General features: G+C 54.8%; 1 protein-coding gene across 2 annotated transcripts in view; it reads left to right on the forward strand.

The window, feature by feature from the left end:
• SCUBE3 (signal peptide, CUB domain and EGF like domain containing 3) overlaps nt 1-16204 on the forward strand; it is a 35469-nt gene that overhangs the window by 1700 nt on the left and 17565 nt on the right. For both annotated transcript variants that reach the window (XM_071768426.1, XM_071768425.1), the window contains exons 2-6: nt 7075-7197; nt 8060-8185; nt 11695-11829; nt 13735-13860; nt 14773-14889. In XM_071768426.1, coding sequence (XP_071624527.1) covers nt 7075-7197; nt 8060-8185; nt 11695-11829; nt 13735-13860; nt 14773-14889 — 627 coding nt within the window. The remainder of the gene's footprint in view (nt 1-7074; nt 7198-8059; nt 8186-11694; nt 11830-13734; nt 13861-14772; nt 14890-16204) is intronic.

The raw sequence follows: 16204 nt of genomic DNA on the forward strand, positions 1-16204 counted from the left end.
GCATTGCTTTCATTTCTTATCATAATATTTATTTATTAAGGCCTTTTGGTTTCCAGTTCCATTTAAGCCTGAGCCAGAATTGCATTAAAATAGCAAAGTAAAATTCCATCGTGCAGAGACTTGACAGATCCCTTCAGGGAAGGAGAGGGGTGGAGTGGGGGTGGAGAGAGGTGAGCTCAATCCTGTGCCGGGGTAAATCACCCTCTGGATGCTCGGGATGGTGCTGCTCCTCCCAACCCCCAGCGAGGGTGCTGGGCACACCTGGGGGGTCCGGGTGGGGTTTGGACTGGAGAGTTAATCCCTGAAGCTGCTGCTGGGGGATTCTGTGGGCTGGTGAGGGTCAGGCAGCTGTGGAAGGATAAGGGTTGGTGCCCATGGGGGTATGAAGGATCTGGGCAGGGCTGGACCTTTTGGGATGAGGCTGAACTCCTGGACCCGGCATCACCCACGACAGATAAATCCTGTGCTTTTCCTAGGAACCCACTGTTGCCTTTTTTTCCGTGTGGACAAGTGTTGCTGAGCTCTTCCGAGCCACTCCGTGTGGCTGGGACGTGCTTTAGTGGGATCTTTCTTAAAAGCATCAGGAATCCCCCCTGTATCTGCAGAGGATGCCCCAAGGATAGGGTACAGGTCACCCCTCCAACCTCACCAAAGCCTTTGCCCTTTCCACCCGGTGACTGTCACGGGGTGGGGGTGGCTCCTGTCCCATCAGATGGGTTTCTGTTGCTGTGATAATCCTGTGCCATGGGGAAGGCTTCCTGGCTCTTTTCTTGTGCTGAATTACCCTGGAAAGTTTAGTCTGTAGGGAAAGAAGGATTTAGCTGAGCCATCCGCCGGGCCTGGAGGGTGTCTGCCAGGGGACCTGGCTGTCTGGGGGGTTTATTGGGTCAGTTTAGGGCTAGGAAAGCTTTCAAGAGGAGAGCTGACAATATAAATCATAGACTCATGGAGTGGTTTGGGTTATCCAAATAACCCTAGAGGGGTGGGGAGGGTGGAAGCCTGACAGGCTCTCAGCTGGGATGAAGTCTCCCTTTAATCCCTGTGCTGAGCCTTACCCACAGCTCTCCTGGGTTTTGGACAAAAAATGCCACCCCCACCCCATCCTGTCACCCACCTCTCTGTGTCACAGCCTGTCCTCAGCCCCCACCCCCACTGGGACTGTGTCCTTGCCCATCCTCTGTCTGTACCAGCTCCCTCCTCATGCCACGGGGAGGTTGGAGCCCAGGTGCTGGTGGATTTGCACCCTCCTCTTGTACCAGGCAGCACCCAGATCTGGCTTCACCCCCCCCCCCCCATCACTGGAGACCCCTGCCAGGACTCCCCACCTTTTCTTCCAACCCAAGTGCACGTTCCCTGGGCTGGGGCTGGGGAACAGGGCAGGGAGGGGGGTGCAGTATCTCCCTGGGGGGGCTCAGCAGCCCAGTTTGCAGCCCCTGGGGGTCCCACAGCCCCAGTCACCCCCCAGCATGGGGTTCTGGTTGGACCCCAGCCTGGTCACCCCTGGCTAAACCCATCCCTTTTGACTGGTGCTGTGTGGCTGTGTAGGGCTGGAGCCACCTTCCAGCACAAGTGGTCAGGTTTGGTGGGGATGCACCTGCAAAGCCAAAACCACCGGGGATTATTTTTAAAAAAAATTTTTTTTTTTTTCAGATTTTTTTCTTCTTTTTCAGGAATCTTAAAATTTTCCAGTTGCAGCCTGGAGATGCTGTTTGATTCCCCTCCCCACCAAACCTCCTCCCCCTTGGCCTCTGCTTTCCTCCCTCTCATGCATTCACAGTGTGTGACTGTTGTGCCTGTCCCCTCCACCCCTCTGAAATATGAAATGTAAAACTGTAAACATTTCAACATACAGCAGTTCAAAGGAGATCTTTGACTGAGGGCGTCTAACATGCCTGTACTGAGATTAAAAAAGGGGAGGGGGGGGTTAGGAAGGAGGGAAGAAGAGTTTTTTTGTGACTGCCAACAGGAGTATAAATATTCAGACACCTCGAGTCTTCCAGTGGGGAGATGTATTGCTGTCTCCAAACTGCTCAGGAGAGGGGGGGGGGGTTGAATTTTTTTTTTTTCCCTTTTATTTTTTTATATAGATTTTTCCTCTGCCTAGAGTCGCACCGGAGTGATCCATTTAGGAAAAATATATGCATGAATAACCTTAACCTTCACTTTCTAAATTATAAGTCCCCTGAGAGGCTTTAGGAGAAGCTGGGGATGGCAAATAAAGTTTGCTCTGTCTCGTGGTGCCAGAGGGGGCCTGGCCAGCTCTGATCCAATGAAGCAGCCTTCCCACTGCAGATCTTGAGGTTGTTGTTCCCAAAGCCCAAAACAAACACATATTTTATTTTTTTTTTAAGGCTCTGTCAGCCTGATAAGCCCAAGGAACAACAACAGCAATGACAGTTCCCCAGGGAGGTGAAGCCCTTGTTGGTGGGGAGCATCAAACCCTCCTGGGAGAAATTGTGGCTGAGTTGAGACAAAGTGTTTGGGGTTGGCAGAAGGAAGTGGGATGGGGATGGAGGGAAAGTTTCCAAGCCAGAAGATGCTGGATCTGGTGGTGGATCTGGGATCTGCCTGGATGATCTGGGGATGGGGAGTTCAACACAGCTCCTTGCAGTGCTGTGAAGAGTTGATGGGGGGGAGGAAAACTCCTTTTGGGGGTTGGGAAAGCAAAACTTGAGGTGAGGGATGCTGAGTGAGATCTGGGTGGGGGGTGATGGGCTCTGGGCATGGGGCAATGGGGTCCCCAGGCTGGAACCCTCCCCCGGGTCTTCTCTGCAACTTGTGATTCCTCTTCATCTCTGCCCATCATTCTGCAGGGCCAAGCACTGAGGCTGCACCCACGGGGTCCCACCCACTCTTGGGAGAACTGGGTGGGTGTGGGGGGCTGCTGTGGGGGTCTCCATCATGAGCTGGGACGCAGAGATCCCCTCTGACCCGACCTGGGTGCAGGGACCCTCCCAGGGACCTCAGGTGTGGCACATCCAGCACCACACCCCCACCCTGACCACCTGGCTTAGCATCTTGAGTTCAGATGATGAGGTTTTGGGCAATTTGCAGGAATCTGCCCCACAGAGCATCCTCCTCCCCTCCAGCCAGCCCCAGGCCCCCATCCTTTCCAGGCAGGATGCCATCAGCTTCACTGGAGCCACCCAGTGCCCTGTGCCCATCCCACTGCAGCTCAGCTCCAGTCACCCTCCTGAGCTCCCCGGGTGAACAAATGATTAATAAACTGCACCACAGTGTCTGAGGTGGTTATTAATACCCTGGTAAAAAGAGCTACTGAAGTTATAAAGCTTTAATTTGGCATTAAGGCCAAGTGGAAACTCTGCGTGGCTGCCAACAGCTACACACACATCCCTATACAGACAGGCTGTTAATATAGATGCCTATATAAAAATAAAGAATAAAATTAATTTGTAAGAGAAAGCTGAAGCGCTTGCAGGGGAGAGGAAAAGGACAGGGGTTCGGTTGCTTTAGAGGCTTTCTGGTGGGTTTTTGCTGCCCTGTCTTGTCCCCCTCCTCAAATTTATTTGGACTTTCAGCCTAGGGATAAATCCGGGTTTTTTTATTTTTAAATTTTTTTTTTTTATTTTACTTAAATTAAAACAACAAACACAACAAGGAAGTGAGGAAAAAGCCTCAATCCAGGCTCTAAAAATATACGAGCTGTTGCTTTATTCCCCTCCTCTTCCCCATCCCGTATCTCGAGCTCCGGGACACCGCGGGGACCGGGGCACCTCCGCCTGCCCCTCCGGGCTCGGTCAAAGCCCTTTGGCTCCCCGGTGGGTGCACAGCGGTCCGGGGGGGTGTTAGCTGTGTGTCTCCCCCTCCTCCCCCCCCCCCCCAAAAAAAACCCCCTTCCCTGTTTTTGGCACGCTCGAAATGGCAGTGGCGTTGAAGCCGTCTGCCTCCGCTGCCTTTGAAATGGAGAATAAAGCTGCAGCTGGAGCGGAACGGGGCCCAACAGCCAGCGCTGGAAAATCCCACCCACAACGGAATAAAAAACATCGCCCCAGGCTCGGGGCGAGCACCGCAGCCTCCTGCCCTTCACCGCAAAACCCCCCGGCGCGGCGGTGATGCCGAGGATGCTCTTGCCCTGGGATGAGCTCTGAGGAGTCCCCAAAGATGCGGTGGGACGGGGAGGTGGGGCAGGGGGAGCCCGGCAATCCAGAGGGCTCTCAACATCTTCATCAGAATTAAACTCCCTGCCTGGTGCAATCGTTCCCTGGTTCTGGGGATCACGCTGCACCGGTCAGTTTGGGCTCGTTTTAGGCAACTCTGGGTGAAAAAAGGGTGATTTTGGTGATTTGGGCGAGAAGGGATGGAGGGATGTGCAGGGAGTGCCTCAAATAAACTCCACTTGGCTTTGGGACCTGGACTTGAAAAGGTGCTCCCAAGCAGGGTGGAGTCCAGCGAGGAGTTTGCAAGGGCAAATAGGAATGGGAACATCAAGTAGGATTTTTTTTTAAAGAAAAATATCTTCCCTTTGCTTGGCTGCAGAGCACCAACCCCTCGTGCCTCGGCGGTGGCTGGGAGCACCTGCAGCCTGGATTTTTGGATGGAGAAAATTCTCCTGTAGGAAAAGCAGACTGTCCAGGTGGCAAATCATCCCTTCTTGTGGGAAAGTGCCTCTTGCATTGACAGAAATGTAGAAATTTAGCTATTCAGAGGGTTGGTTTTTATTTTAATGCGCTACATCATTTCTGAAGGGTGCTGCTTAGGAGCCAAAATTTCAGCATTCTGAAATTAGGATTTTTTGCCAATCTTGGGATGATTCCTGGGGTGCCGAGGAGGGTATTTTTCACTCTTCCCACACACACACACATACTTTTTTCCTTTTTTTTTTTTTTTTTTTTTTTTTTTTTTTTTTTTTTTTAAATAATCTTGTAACCTTTCAGAATGTCTCCCACTTTGGAAAAATTACGGTGGCAAATTTATAATGTTTTCTTTTGTACTTTTGCTTCTGTGTAATCTTTCCAAAATTAGAGAAGTTTTGAAGTTACAGAATGGAAAGAAAAAAGAAAAAAGAAAAAAGAGAGAAAAAAAATAATAAAGTTGTGGGAGTGGGAAAGGCTCAGCATTGTGTTCAGCACCGCACAGACCTTGTTCATTGTCTTGAGTTTGAGGGCACAGGAGGGAAAAGAAATAGAAAATCAAACCTCAAAAAAAGTGAGATTTCTGGCAAAGAGCTGGGAAAATGTCAATGATGTGACATCTGATGGATGCTTCACGTTTTGGGTGGTTTTAGGGGAAGGAGATGGGGGGTGATGGGTGGACTGTGCTGGTTGGGTGGTGGGTCCCACCTGTACGTGAGGTACCCAGGGACCCAAATCTCACCTTGAGTCTGTGGACTGAAAGCACAGAGATGGGATTTATAACTTGAGGGGGGAAGAGCTGAGGAACCATGCAGGAACCATCCTGGTTGGAACCAGGATCTGCAAATCCTGTGGCTCTTTGGTTTGGTGCTGGTGTCACATCCCAGCAAGGGATGCTGGAGGTGCTGCAGGCTGTGATGCCCAGGGGTGATGGAGGAGCTTCTCCTCTACTCCTCAAGATTGAAAACATGGTTGGGCAGGAGTCACCTCTGCTTGCTCCTCTACTCCTCAAGCCTGCAAACGTTGTCTTTCCATCCCCTCTGCATCCCCTGTGGCTTTTGCAGGTTTTGTTTTTTTTTTTCCACTGGTGGTGAGTGGCAGTGCAGTGCAGCTTGTAGAAGGTGGGGTGGAGATGTGGTGGGGCAGTCGTGCTCCAGGGTGGGGACAACCTTTGCAACCAAATGTGAAGTTTGGCTGGGGAGGAACCAAACCTGAGCCACGCTCAGCTCCACGGAGAGACAACAGCCCCCCACGACACCCTCTCCCTGGGGATGCCAGCTGGGCTTGCAGCACGGTGACACCGTGGCCAGAGGTGACAGTGCCAGCTGGGAGCAGGGTGCCAGCCCCCTGTTCAATGCCTCCATCGTCATCTCCGTCGTGGTGGGTCAACCTCCAGGCTGTGATTAATGGCCCAAGGGAGGCCGTGGTGGCCGTGGGCCATGGCTAATGTCAAATAACAAATATGAATGCGGGCTGTAAATATTTATACGCTGCGGAGGCACGTGCCGCCTCCCAGAGGCAAAGCTCTTCCTCCCCCTGGCTGGGTGATTCACATCTCCCAGGAAAAATCTGCTGGGGTGGCCGGGAGAGGGCTCGGGCCAACACTCCCGTGGCCATGGCCCCCATCCCAGTGGGTCTGGTGAGGCTGCTGCCAGGATATTTCATGTCTTTGGGGACATCCCGGAGCACTTCTGTTGTTGGGGTTGCTGAAAAGCAGCTTTTTAAAGGCAGCTGAGAGCTTTGCAGCTTCAGGGTTCTTTGCAAGGGTAGAGGAGCTTCAGATTTCCCTTCCCTGGGGGGATCCTCCCCACGCCTGGGGGAGGGGGTGGAGGTAAACCCCCCAGGGCTTCCCAAATCCCATTAAAACCTCCGTAGCAAACCCTTGGGCATCACTGCTCGAGGCCATCACCAGCCTCAAGCGTGGTGATGTCCCAGGTACCAGAGCTCTGCATCCCGTGAAAGTGGGCTGAGGGGCAAAGGGGGGTGAGGGGAAGGCAGGATTTGGCTGTGTCCCCAAGGAAGCCTTGATGTTTTTCCCAGTTCTCTCCCTCCTGCTTCCTGCTCCCAGCTCCCAGGTTTATTTAGTGCGGTCCCTGCTAATTCCTGCACATTCCTCTGCTCCTAAGAATAGAAAGCGATGACGATTATTTGGGTGACTGCTCGGCTCAGGAAATGGCTAATTGGAGACAGAGACTTTCACCTCTGCTGGGCTGGCTCCAGCCTGGACTACAGGCGCCTGAGCCGTGGTTCCAACCATCAGAGAGGCTCAGGGAGTCCTTGGGTGGCTTGTACCCGTGGGTGATGGTGTTTGGGAGCAAGCCCATCACCGGTGGCATCAAGGCTGGGTGTGGTGACACCACACAGCAGCACCGGTCCCTCCGAGCCTTCCTGGCTCATCTGTGGGTGGGAAAGCTGGAGGGCTGCTCGGTGTCATCACCTGGGGCAATGCTGTCCCCATCCTCCCCCCACCTGTCCCCTGCAGATGTCGACGAGTGCGTGGAGGGCACTGACAACTGCCACATCGATGCCATCTGCCAGAACACCCCCAAGTCCTACAAGTGCATCTGCAAGTCTGGCTACACCGGGGATGGGAAGCACTGCAAAGGTAGGGGCACACACAGCAGCCTCAGCCCCTCTGACAAGTGACAGTCCCAGCAGGCTGGAGGCCAGTGGTGGCTCATCAGCAATGTCCCCAAGTGAAAAAAGCTCCCTGTTTACCCCAGCCCACTGCAAACCTTTTATTCCCCCTTTCTGCCCCAAACTCCTGGCTTGGTGACACTGGGGATGGTGAGGACTGTGACTGCCCCTGCTGGCAGCGGTGGCAGCTGTTGTGCTCCTTTTTTATCTGTAGAAAAAAACCCATGAGAAGCTTAAAAATAAGATCTAGAGATAGAGATGATCTAGAGATATAGATACAGGTGATAGAGACATGTAGATGTGGTTTGAGGTATAGAAATAGATGGAGATATGGACACAAACGTAGATGGTATAGGTAGAGATAACATAAATTAGAGATTCTTGGAGGAGTGGCACCAGGAGAGCAGGAGCAGGGCAGGGTCTGAATTCCCCACTCTGCTCAGAGCAGGTCCAGGGCTGGGATGGGCTGAGTACAATTAGCAGAGGGATTAAAAGGCTCCAGGCACCTCGAGGCTTCGCCATGGAGACGGCTGCTCTGCCCACCACCAGTGTTGGGAAATCCCGTGTGATTCCCAGAACCTGGGTGTGCCGAGGTTTTAAGTGGTTGGGTTAGCTGGAAGTCCAGGGTCTGTGCTAGGGAGGAGGGGAGATGTTTTTGCAGGGTGTGGAGGGATGCTGGAGGTGATAACGGAGCTGGGGACCTGCTGGAACACTCAGGGTGCAGGGGCAGCCGGGTTGCAGATGTGCTGGGGGTGAGGAGCAGCACCCGTGCAGGGGTTGGATCTCCTCCCGGGGCAGCCCCCAGCTCTCCTGCCCTCCTTTCTCTGCAGATGTCGATGAGTGTGAGCGGGAGGACAACGCAGGCTGCGTCCACGAGTGCGTGAACATCCCCGGCAACTACCGCTGCACCTGCTACGACGGCTTCCGCCTGGCACACGACGGCCACAACTGCTTGGGTGAGGGACATCGCGGCGGTGTCACAGCCCCTCAGCAGCTCTGGCACCTCGGGACCAGCCTGCTGGCTTTCATTGCTGGGAATCTCCTGAGCTCTGACCCCCCCAAAACCCAGTGCAGAGCCAGGGGAGTGTGGTGGCACTCCCAGGGCAGTGAGGGGACACATCCTGTGCCGCGATGGCTCAGCGGGGAAAGGATTTCCCCCCGTGACACAGGGGTCATCCCGAGGGAGGATGCGTGGGGCTGGGAGTAAGTCCCACCCCCAGCCCCATCCCAGGGGGATGCTGGGGGAAGGCAAACCCGGGAGGGTTGGGTTTTGGCGGTGCTGGAGGCTCAGCCTCTCCTGCTCCGCTGCCGAAGGTGGGAAGAGGCTCTGGGGCTCACCCAGGCTCTGCTCGTGCTTGAGGTCAGCCCTGCACCTGCCAAAATAGATGAGTTAATAGCAAATACGGTGGGGATGGGAACCGGCGAAAGGGACTGGGTAAATAATCCCAGCGCCAAGACAAACCCAACATCTGCCTACGGAGGGCCGCGCATCCTCCCCGCAGCTTCCCACCGCCCCAAACTCCATCCGGCTGCGGGGAAGCCAAAGCTCCCGGCACAGCCCCGGCACCCGCTTCCTCCCGCAGCACCCGCGGCGGGGATCACCGGGGCACGGGGCCGCTCGCCCTCCCTCCGCCCCGAGCTCGGGCTCTTTTCTAATTAGTGTCTGCAGAGGGGTCATTAATGAGCTCATCACTGGGAGGAGGAGGAGGGGGAAGGGATTATGGACACATGCGTTTTGCATTAACCACCATCACCGGGATCTTTGCAGCCTCCTCGGGGAGGGGGCAGATTTACACAGCTGGGAGGAGGCGCGGGCGGGCGGCTCTGCCTTCCTCTCCCGGGGGAGGATGAGCCCGAGGAGAAAGAAGAAAGGAAAACCGGGGCTGGCGAGTCACAGACGTCATGTGTTTACAGAGTGGGGTGGGAGGGGATGGAGGTGGCTGGGGAGCAGCCGGGAGAGGGGGGACCTGGGGGGGAAAGTCCCAGCACACCTCCTGAACCTTTCCTTGGCTCATCCTGGCATCTTGGCTGCGTTGCTTGGCCATGGGGGTGATGCAGGTTTATTCCCCGGAGCAGATTTTGCAGAGGAGGACGTGGAGACCCTGCCTGGGTTTGCTCAGTGGCCGCTCTTGGGGGGCAGCAGGGATGGAGCCCCCAAGGGTTTTTTTCATCCTTCTCTTTCTCCCTCAGCCTGTGCTTTGCCCAGCCTGCAGGCACCCCCTTTTAGCCAAAAAAAAAGAGAAGCAGAGCAGAGGGTGGTGCCCAGGCTTTTCTGGCACCGTGGGCAGTGGCTGAGCTGGAGGTGGCTCAGGGTGCTGGAGCCCCTCAGCCCCCCCATCACCCACCCCGAGCAACCTTTTGAACCAGGACAGGAATTTGAGCCCTGGTCCTGACACAGGCCCTGCTGGCTTCTGCCCATCTCCCTTGCATTTAATAAAACAGGTATTAGAGCAGCAGAGTCTCATTTCAGCCATGGGGTTTGAACGGCTGCCTCCTCATTTTTGTGTGGAGCTTGAAGGAGAGGTCACAAGATGTTAAACCCTTCTTATTAACAGGGGGGATTTGAGGAGAGTTATTGGCATCTGCAGGACATAGCTTGGCTGGGACAAGCCTTGGAGGAAGCTGCAAGCCTCTGCCATGGCAGAGGACGTCCCTTTTGCATCTGGCTGCAGCCCAGCTGTCAGCCCTCGCCTGCCCCACAGGCAGCCAGGTGTGAGATGATGTTTTCAACACCTCCTTTCTGAGGTAGCTTGTCTGGGGGGTGCTCCTGGGCTCTGCTCCCACTGCACTTTCCAGCTGGAGCTGCAGCCCTGCTTCAATTTCTGAGCATCCCCTGGGCTTGCAGCATCCCCCGGGGCTGGGGCACAGTGTGAGACACTCACACTGCTTGGGCATCCATCCACCCACCCACCCACCCACACACCCACCCATCCATCCACCCACCCATCCATCCACCCACCCATCCATCCATCCATCCATCCATCCATCCATCCATCCACCCACCCATCCATCCATCCATCCATCCATCCATCCACCCACCCATCCATCCATCCATCCATCCATCCACCCATCCAACCACCCACCCATCCATCCATCCATCCATCCATCCATCCATCCATCCACCCATCCACCCACCCATCCACCCATCCATCCACCCATCCATCCATCCACCCATCCATCCATCCACCCATCCATCCACCCATCCATCCATCCATCCATCCATCCATCCATCCAACCACCCATCCATCCATCCATCCCTCCACCCATCCATCCATCCATCCACCCATCCACCCACCCATCCACCCATCCATCCACCCATCCATCCATCCACCCATCCATCCATCCACCCATCCATCCACCCATCCATCCATCCATCCATCCATCCATCCATCCATCCATCCACCCATCCATCCATCCATCCATCCACCCATCCATCCATCCACCCATCCCTCCACCCATCCACCCATCCATCCATCCATCCACCCACCCATCCCTCCACCCATCCATCCATCCCTCCATCCCCTGACCCAAAGCAAGGTGCTGGGTGCATGCCGTGGTGCTCAGGGGGGAGGCTGGAAGCCCCCCTGCCTTGTGCCATCCCTGAGCTGCTATTCCAGTGCTGCTGGTGGGGCTGAGCTTCCCCCCTGCCTGCTGCCTCTGCAACTCTCGAGTTCACAGGAGGTTTTTTTTGGCACAGGGCTCCTCGCTCCCCGGCCTGATGCCATCACCCAGCCTTGGGACCAGAGGGAGCAGGGGTGGCCACGGTGGGGGTTTTCCTCCCTGCCCCAGCCCAGCATCCCCATTCATCTGACACCTCAGGGCACTGGTGGGTTCAGCTTGGACCACTGTCCCCAAAAACCTTCTGGAGAGAGCAATAGGACGGGGCTCTGCATGGAACAAGGGATTTGCAGGGATGGAGGAGCAGCCTGGGGCAAGGGCATCACCCTGTGCACTTCAGCCCCTTCCAGCCTTGGTTTGTTAAACTGAACCAGGCACAAGGGCAGCAGCCCTGCCTGGGATTTGAGTCTCCTCACAAGTAATTATCCCTGCTCTGAGCTAAGGTTTCCCAGCTCCCCTTAATCAAGTGCAGGCATCCAGTGATGGGCTCGGAGAGGCTGGGAGCCAGAGGCAGCTGCAGCCAGTGTCCTGACTGAGTATTCTGGGTGCTTTGGGGCTCCCAGGACCAGGAAAATCCCTTTCTCTGTGGTTTGGCATTCCCATCTGTGCAATGTGACCTTTTTTGCCCATCAGCTGGGGAAGCTGTGTGGCTCTACCCCTTGATGTGCTTTGCCTTCACCCCCTGCAGCCCTCAGGCATCTCTGGGATTTTTGGTTTTTTTTTTCCTTAGCTCGGAAATCACGGATTGTAAAGCAAAACTGAGCTGCTCTGTGGCAAACCTCTCAGACCTTATTCCCCATCCTCTCAGTGCCAGGCTCACTCACCCTTGGCCACCTTCTCTCTGCAGACCTGGACGAGTGCTCAGAGGGCAACGGGGGCTGCCAGCAGACCTGTGTCAACATGATGGGCAGCTACGAGTGCTTCTGCAGGGAGGGCTTCTTCCTCAGTGACAACCAACACACCTGCATCCAGCGCCCTGAAGGTTGGTTGTCAGCATTTTCCCACCCTAGGCCACCCTCTGTCTCCCAGATTTTGGGGGCAGGTCCCTCTCCCTTCACCCTTGCCCAGTTTCAGATGCCAGTGTGGGTTCAGGACCCTGCTTGGTGCTGGGAATTCAAAACCCAAGTCCTTATGAGCAGGTTGGGAGGGGCTCTGCAGGGCTGAGGAACATCTTTGTGATAAAACCCTCACAGGCCCCTTTATCAAGCACCATAATACCCAACGGAGGATGTTAACCCCACATCCACAGTGTTTTATTAAATAAAAGGTACCCTGGGATACTTACACCACCCTGCAAGGCTCTTCTCCTGCCAGCTCTTGTGCAGCACTGAGTCCTTCATCTCAGTATCAGCTCTAAATTGCTGCCGTCTGGAGCAATCTCTTAGCCAAAATAGGAGGAAATGAGAGATTTTTGCATCTCTGCTGATTTTTATCTCTGCTGCTTAGAAAAGCCAGCTGAGTGGTTTTGCTTCCCTCCTTCCCAGCTGCCTGGTTCCCCCCCCCAACTCCCCAGGGAATCCTACCCAGCCCAGGACAGTTTGGTGGTGGCATCTCCCATGTCCCCATCCCCTCTGATGTCCCAGGGAGATGAGCTGGCTGCTCCCCCCTCCTGGTGACACAGTGGGTGGCCCTTGCTGAGGACAGGGATGCAGGTGCTGGGGTTTGAGCTGATTTTTTTTTAATTTTTAACTGGATGGCTTCAGAGTGTTGTTGGCCCAGGAAGGTCTGTGCTGCTTCTGCACCCTGAGATTGATCTTGTAGCTCCTCCATACGTGGTCTCTGGGCTCTGGAGCAGCTGTGGAGGGAGGGTGGTCCCCAGACTGTGAGCCTGGAAAAAGCAGAGGGCTGAAGACAACTTGGAGCTTGATGTTAAAGCCTGTTCTGACTTTACTTCTGGCTCTCGGGCACTGCCAAGGCAGAAGCATTCAGTATTAGAGAGCTAAACCTCAATATTATGGCTGCTTCCTTCCTTCTGGGGTCCTTGCCAGCTCCTTCTCTCTCTTCTCCTACTCCTGGCAGGAGTTTTTCTCCTTTCTTTTTGTTTTTTCTCTTTTTCTCATTCTCCCTCTTGCTTTCTTCCTTCCTGACACAGAGGGGATAAAACACTGCTGGGTGAAAAGCCCCAGGAGATGGATCCCAGCCCCCCCCCCCCCCCCTTGCAGCACTGTGATCCTCTCCCTTGCACTGACCAGTCTCTCCCAGTAAGCAGAGTCCAGGGGTTGGGGCTCACTGGGTATTGGTACTTTAAACCCCTCCTGGAGCCAGGAGGGATCTGCCAGGCAGGTGATGAGGAGCAGCCTGGGACTCCAGGCTCCAGTCTGTGACTTTTTACCCTTTCTTTGCATGCTTGGTGCATCTCAGCATCCTCCTCTGGGACACCCTCATCCCAGAAGGATCTTCCCTCACCCTCTGCCCCAAGCTTTTGGCAGCTCAGGTGTCAGTTCACCCCACAGATTATGGGCATGGCCCTGGGGCTCTGTGCCCCCCCTGAACCTGGCTCAGCCCCCCCAAACCCTTCCTTGCTTGGTTGAACAGCACCACAGCTGCCTGCTGGGGGCCTGGGATCCCAACCTCGCTCACCCCAACTCCTTCCAAAAAAGAGCTGCAAGGCTCCATCCCCTGGGTGCCAGGCAGGGCTGGTGTAGGAGCAGGGTCTTCCCTAAGACAAAGAGAAGGAATCAAATGCTCAAAGCTCCAGGGTGTTTTTTTCTGCCTGCTGGAGGTGCTGCCCAGGGTTTTTGTGTCCCTCCTAAGGTCCTCACTTCTGAGGTTTTCCCCTCGTTCCTCGCTTCTCCCCATCCCTGTCCCACCCCAGACATCCTCCTGTGCCTGTGGGTCGGTGCCAGCGAGCTTTTGGAGCTTCTCTTCTTTCCCTTCTCTCTTTTAGAAGGAATGAACTGCATGAACAAGAACCACGGCTGTGCCCACATCTGCAGGGAGACCCCCAAGGGGGGCATCGCCTGCGAGTGCCGCCCCGGCTTCGAGCTCACCAAGAACCAACGTGACTGCAAACGTAAGGAGCACTCCAGGGGTGGGGACACAGCCTCCAGGGACCCCTGACATTGTCCCCATTGTACAGCCCCCTCCTGGCCCTGCTGCAAAGCCCCGAGTCCCCCTGGTACCGGTTGATTTACTGAGCCTGAAGCCCCTTGGCCTCCTTTTCCTCTGGCCCTCCCTCTGTTGCCCTTGCAGATGGTGCTCCTGGCACCCACCTCTGCCAGGAGACCTCATGTCCTTGCACTGGGAGGGCTGAGATGGAGTAAAAAGGGGTCCCAGAGGTGCAGCATTCCCTGTCCCCGTCTCCCCGTCTTTGTTTTCCTAATGGGATATGAGCAGGGCGAGTGCAGTTGGCACAGGAGGAGCACAGGAATCCTCCCCCTGGGGGTTGTTGTGCTCTCAGCCTCTCTGATCTGCTGCCAGCATCTTGCTGGCACTGCCAGGCTTGTTAGTTGGTTATGTATGTGTTGATGGAATTATTTTTATTTTATTTCTCATTTGCTGTTTGCAACAAACGTGTAAAATGGATGATGAGATGGAGTTTTAATCCCATGAGCCAATTTTCCCTCCAAGCTAAATGAACAGTACACTTTTCCCTCAGGGAGGGCTGGCAGGGATTCCCAGGAGCACTTGAGTCATTCCAGAGCTTGGGAAAGTCCCACCCTTCACCTGTAGCACCAGATCCAGGGGCAGGGACAAGCAGCCCCCTCGTCCTCTTTGCTTGGGCTCCACCAGTGACATTTAGCAAAGGGAAAAACCACAGAACAGTTTGAAGCTTCCAAGATCCCACAGGGAAGTTTGGAAAAGCTTTAGAAATCATCCGGGAGGGAGGGATCTCTCCTAGGGTAGGGATGAGATTTTTTCCAAGCAGTCTCTCTGCTTGGGGATGTTGGGGACAAGGTGACAGCCAGTGCTTTGCCTTCCACAGTGACCTGCAACTATGGGAATGGGGGCTGCCAGCACACTTGTGATGACACCGACCAGGGCCCCAAGTGTGGCTGCCACGTCAAGTTCCTGCTGCACTCGGACGGGGTGACGTGCATAGGTAGGTGTGACCAGGACACAGGGACACGGGGTGCTTGGTGGCTTCTCTTCCTTCCTGGGCAATCTGCTCTTGGTTGATGAAACGTTGGTTTTTTGGGTTTTGGTTTTTGTTTTTTTTTTTTTGGGATGTGGTGTTTGCATTGGCTGAGATGGGAGGAACTCAGTGGATGTTTTGGGGGTGCTGCGGGTACCCGCCGGCTGCAGGGATGGGTCACAGCTGAACCACGGGGAGCAAAGGTGGCCCTGGGGATGCTGGAGGGGACATCTGGGGACAGGTTGGTTGTGCACAGGTGTGGGCAGAGGTCCCTGCCTGCCTCCATGCTGCTGGAGAAGGAGGAGGATGTCCCCATGCCCCAGCAGCATGCAGGGAGGGACACTGAGGGGACAGGTTTGGCCACGATGATCCACTCTGACTTGGAACTCAGGAACAATTGTCTTGCATTAAAAAAAAATTAAAACAACAACAAGCCCAAACCCCAACAACCTGACAACTCAACCACCCCCAGAATTGTCCTTTTCCTGTGTGTGTTTTCAAATTGTAAAACATCAAACAGAGATGGAAGTTTTACTGGTTTCAGATGCTTGAGCTGCTTAACAGCTGATTTGATTTAAAAAACTGTTACATTTGGGGAGTGATTAAGTCCACAAATTGCTCTAGACATTTGAGTTCTTATTGCAAAATAAAAAAGAAAAAGGAATTGAAAGCAAGAGAGAGGTTTTGGCTCCCTGTGGTCCTGCTGTGCCTGAACAGAAAACTCTCAGTGCTTCCCAAAGACAGCTCCAACCTCGGGATGGGGGGCAGAGGAGCCCCCCAAACCCTGGCAGCTCCCCAGCAGCTTGAGGGATGCTCGGGGCATCTGACAGGGACTTGGGGACCCTGGGGTGTGTCCATTGGTGTGTTCCTCCTGGACAGAGGTCCCTGTGCCTGTGGTGTGTGTGTTGGTGTGAGGACTCCAGGGGGGTGGCACCGGGTGCTGTTCCTGAGCTGCTGGGTGCAGAGCTGCTCTCTGGAGCATCCCATGATTTGGGGGCTGCTTGGCAGGGCTCTGTTTGCCAAAGTCTCAGTACTTGGGTACTACAGGTACCCAGGGACTCAGAATGGGATTCAGGGGGTTCCAAAATCATTCATCCTCATGGCCTTGGATGAAATCTCCCCCTTTCACTTCCATCTCCCACCAGAGCCAGTATAAAGAACCATGGACTGGTTTGGGTTGGAGGGACCCTAGAGATCCAGTGCAGGGACCCCTCCCCCAGCCCAGGATGCTCCAAGCCCCATCCAACCTTCAACCCTGCCAGGGATGGGGCAGCCACAGCTT

This window comes from Heliangelus exortis, chromosome 25 (genome assembly GCF_036169615.1).
Source record: "Heliangelus exortis chromosome 25, bHelExo1.hap1, whole genome shotgun sequence".
Classification (NCBI taxonomy): domain Eukaryota; kingdom Metazoa; phylum Chordata; class Aves; order Apodiformes; family Trochilidae; genus Heliangelus; species Heliangelus exortis.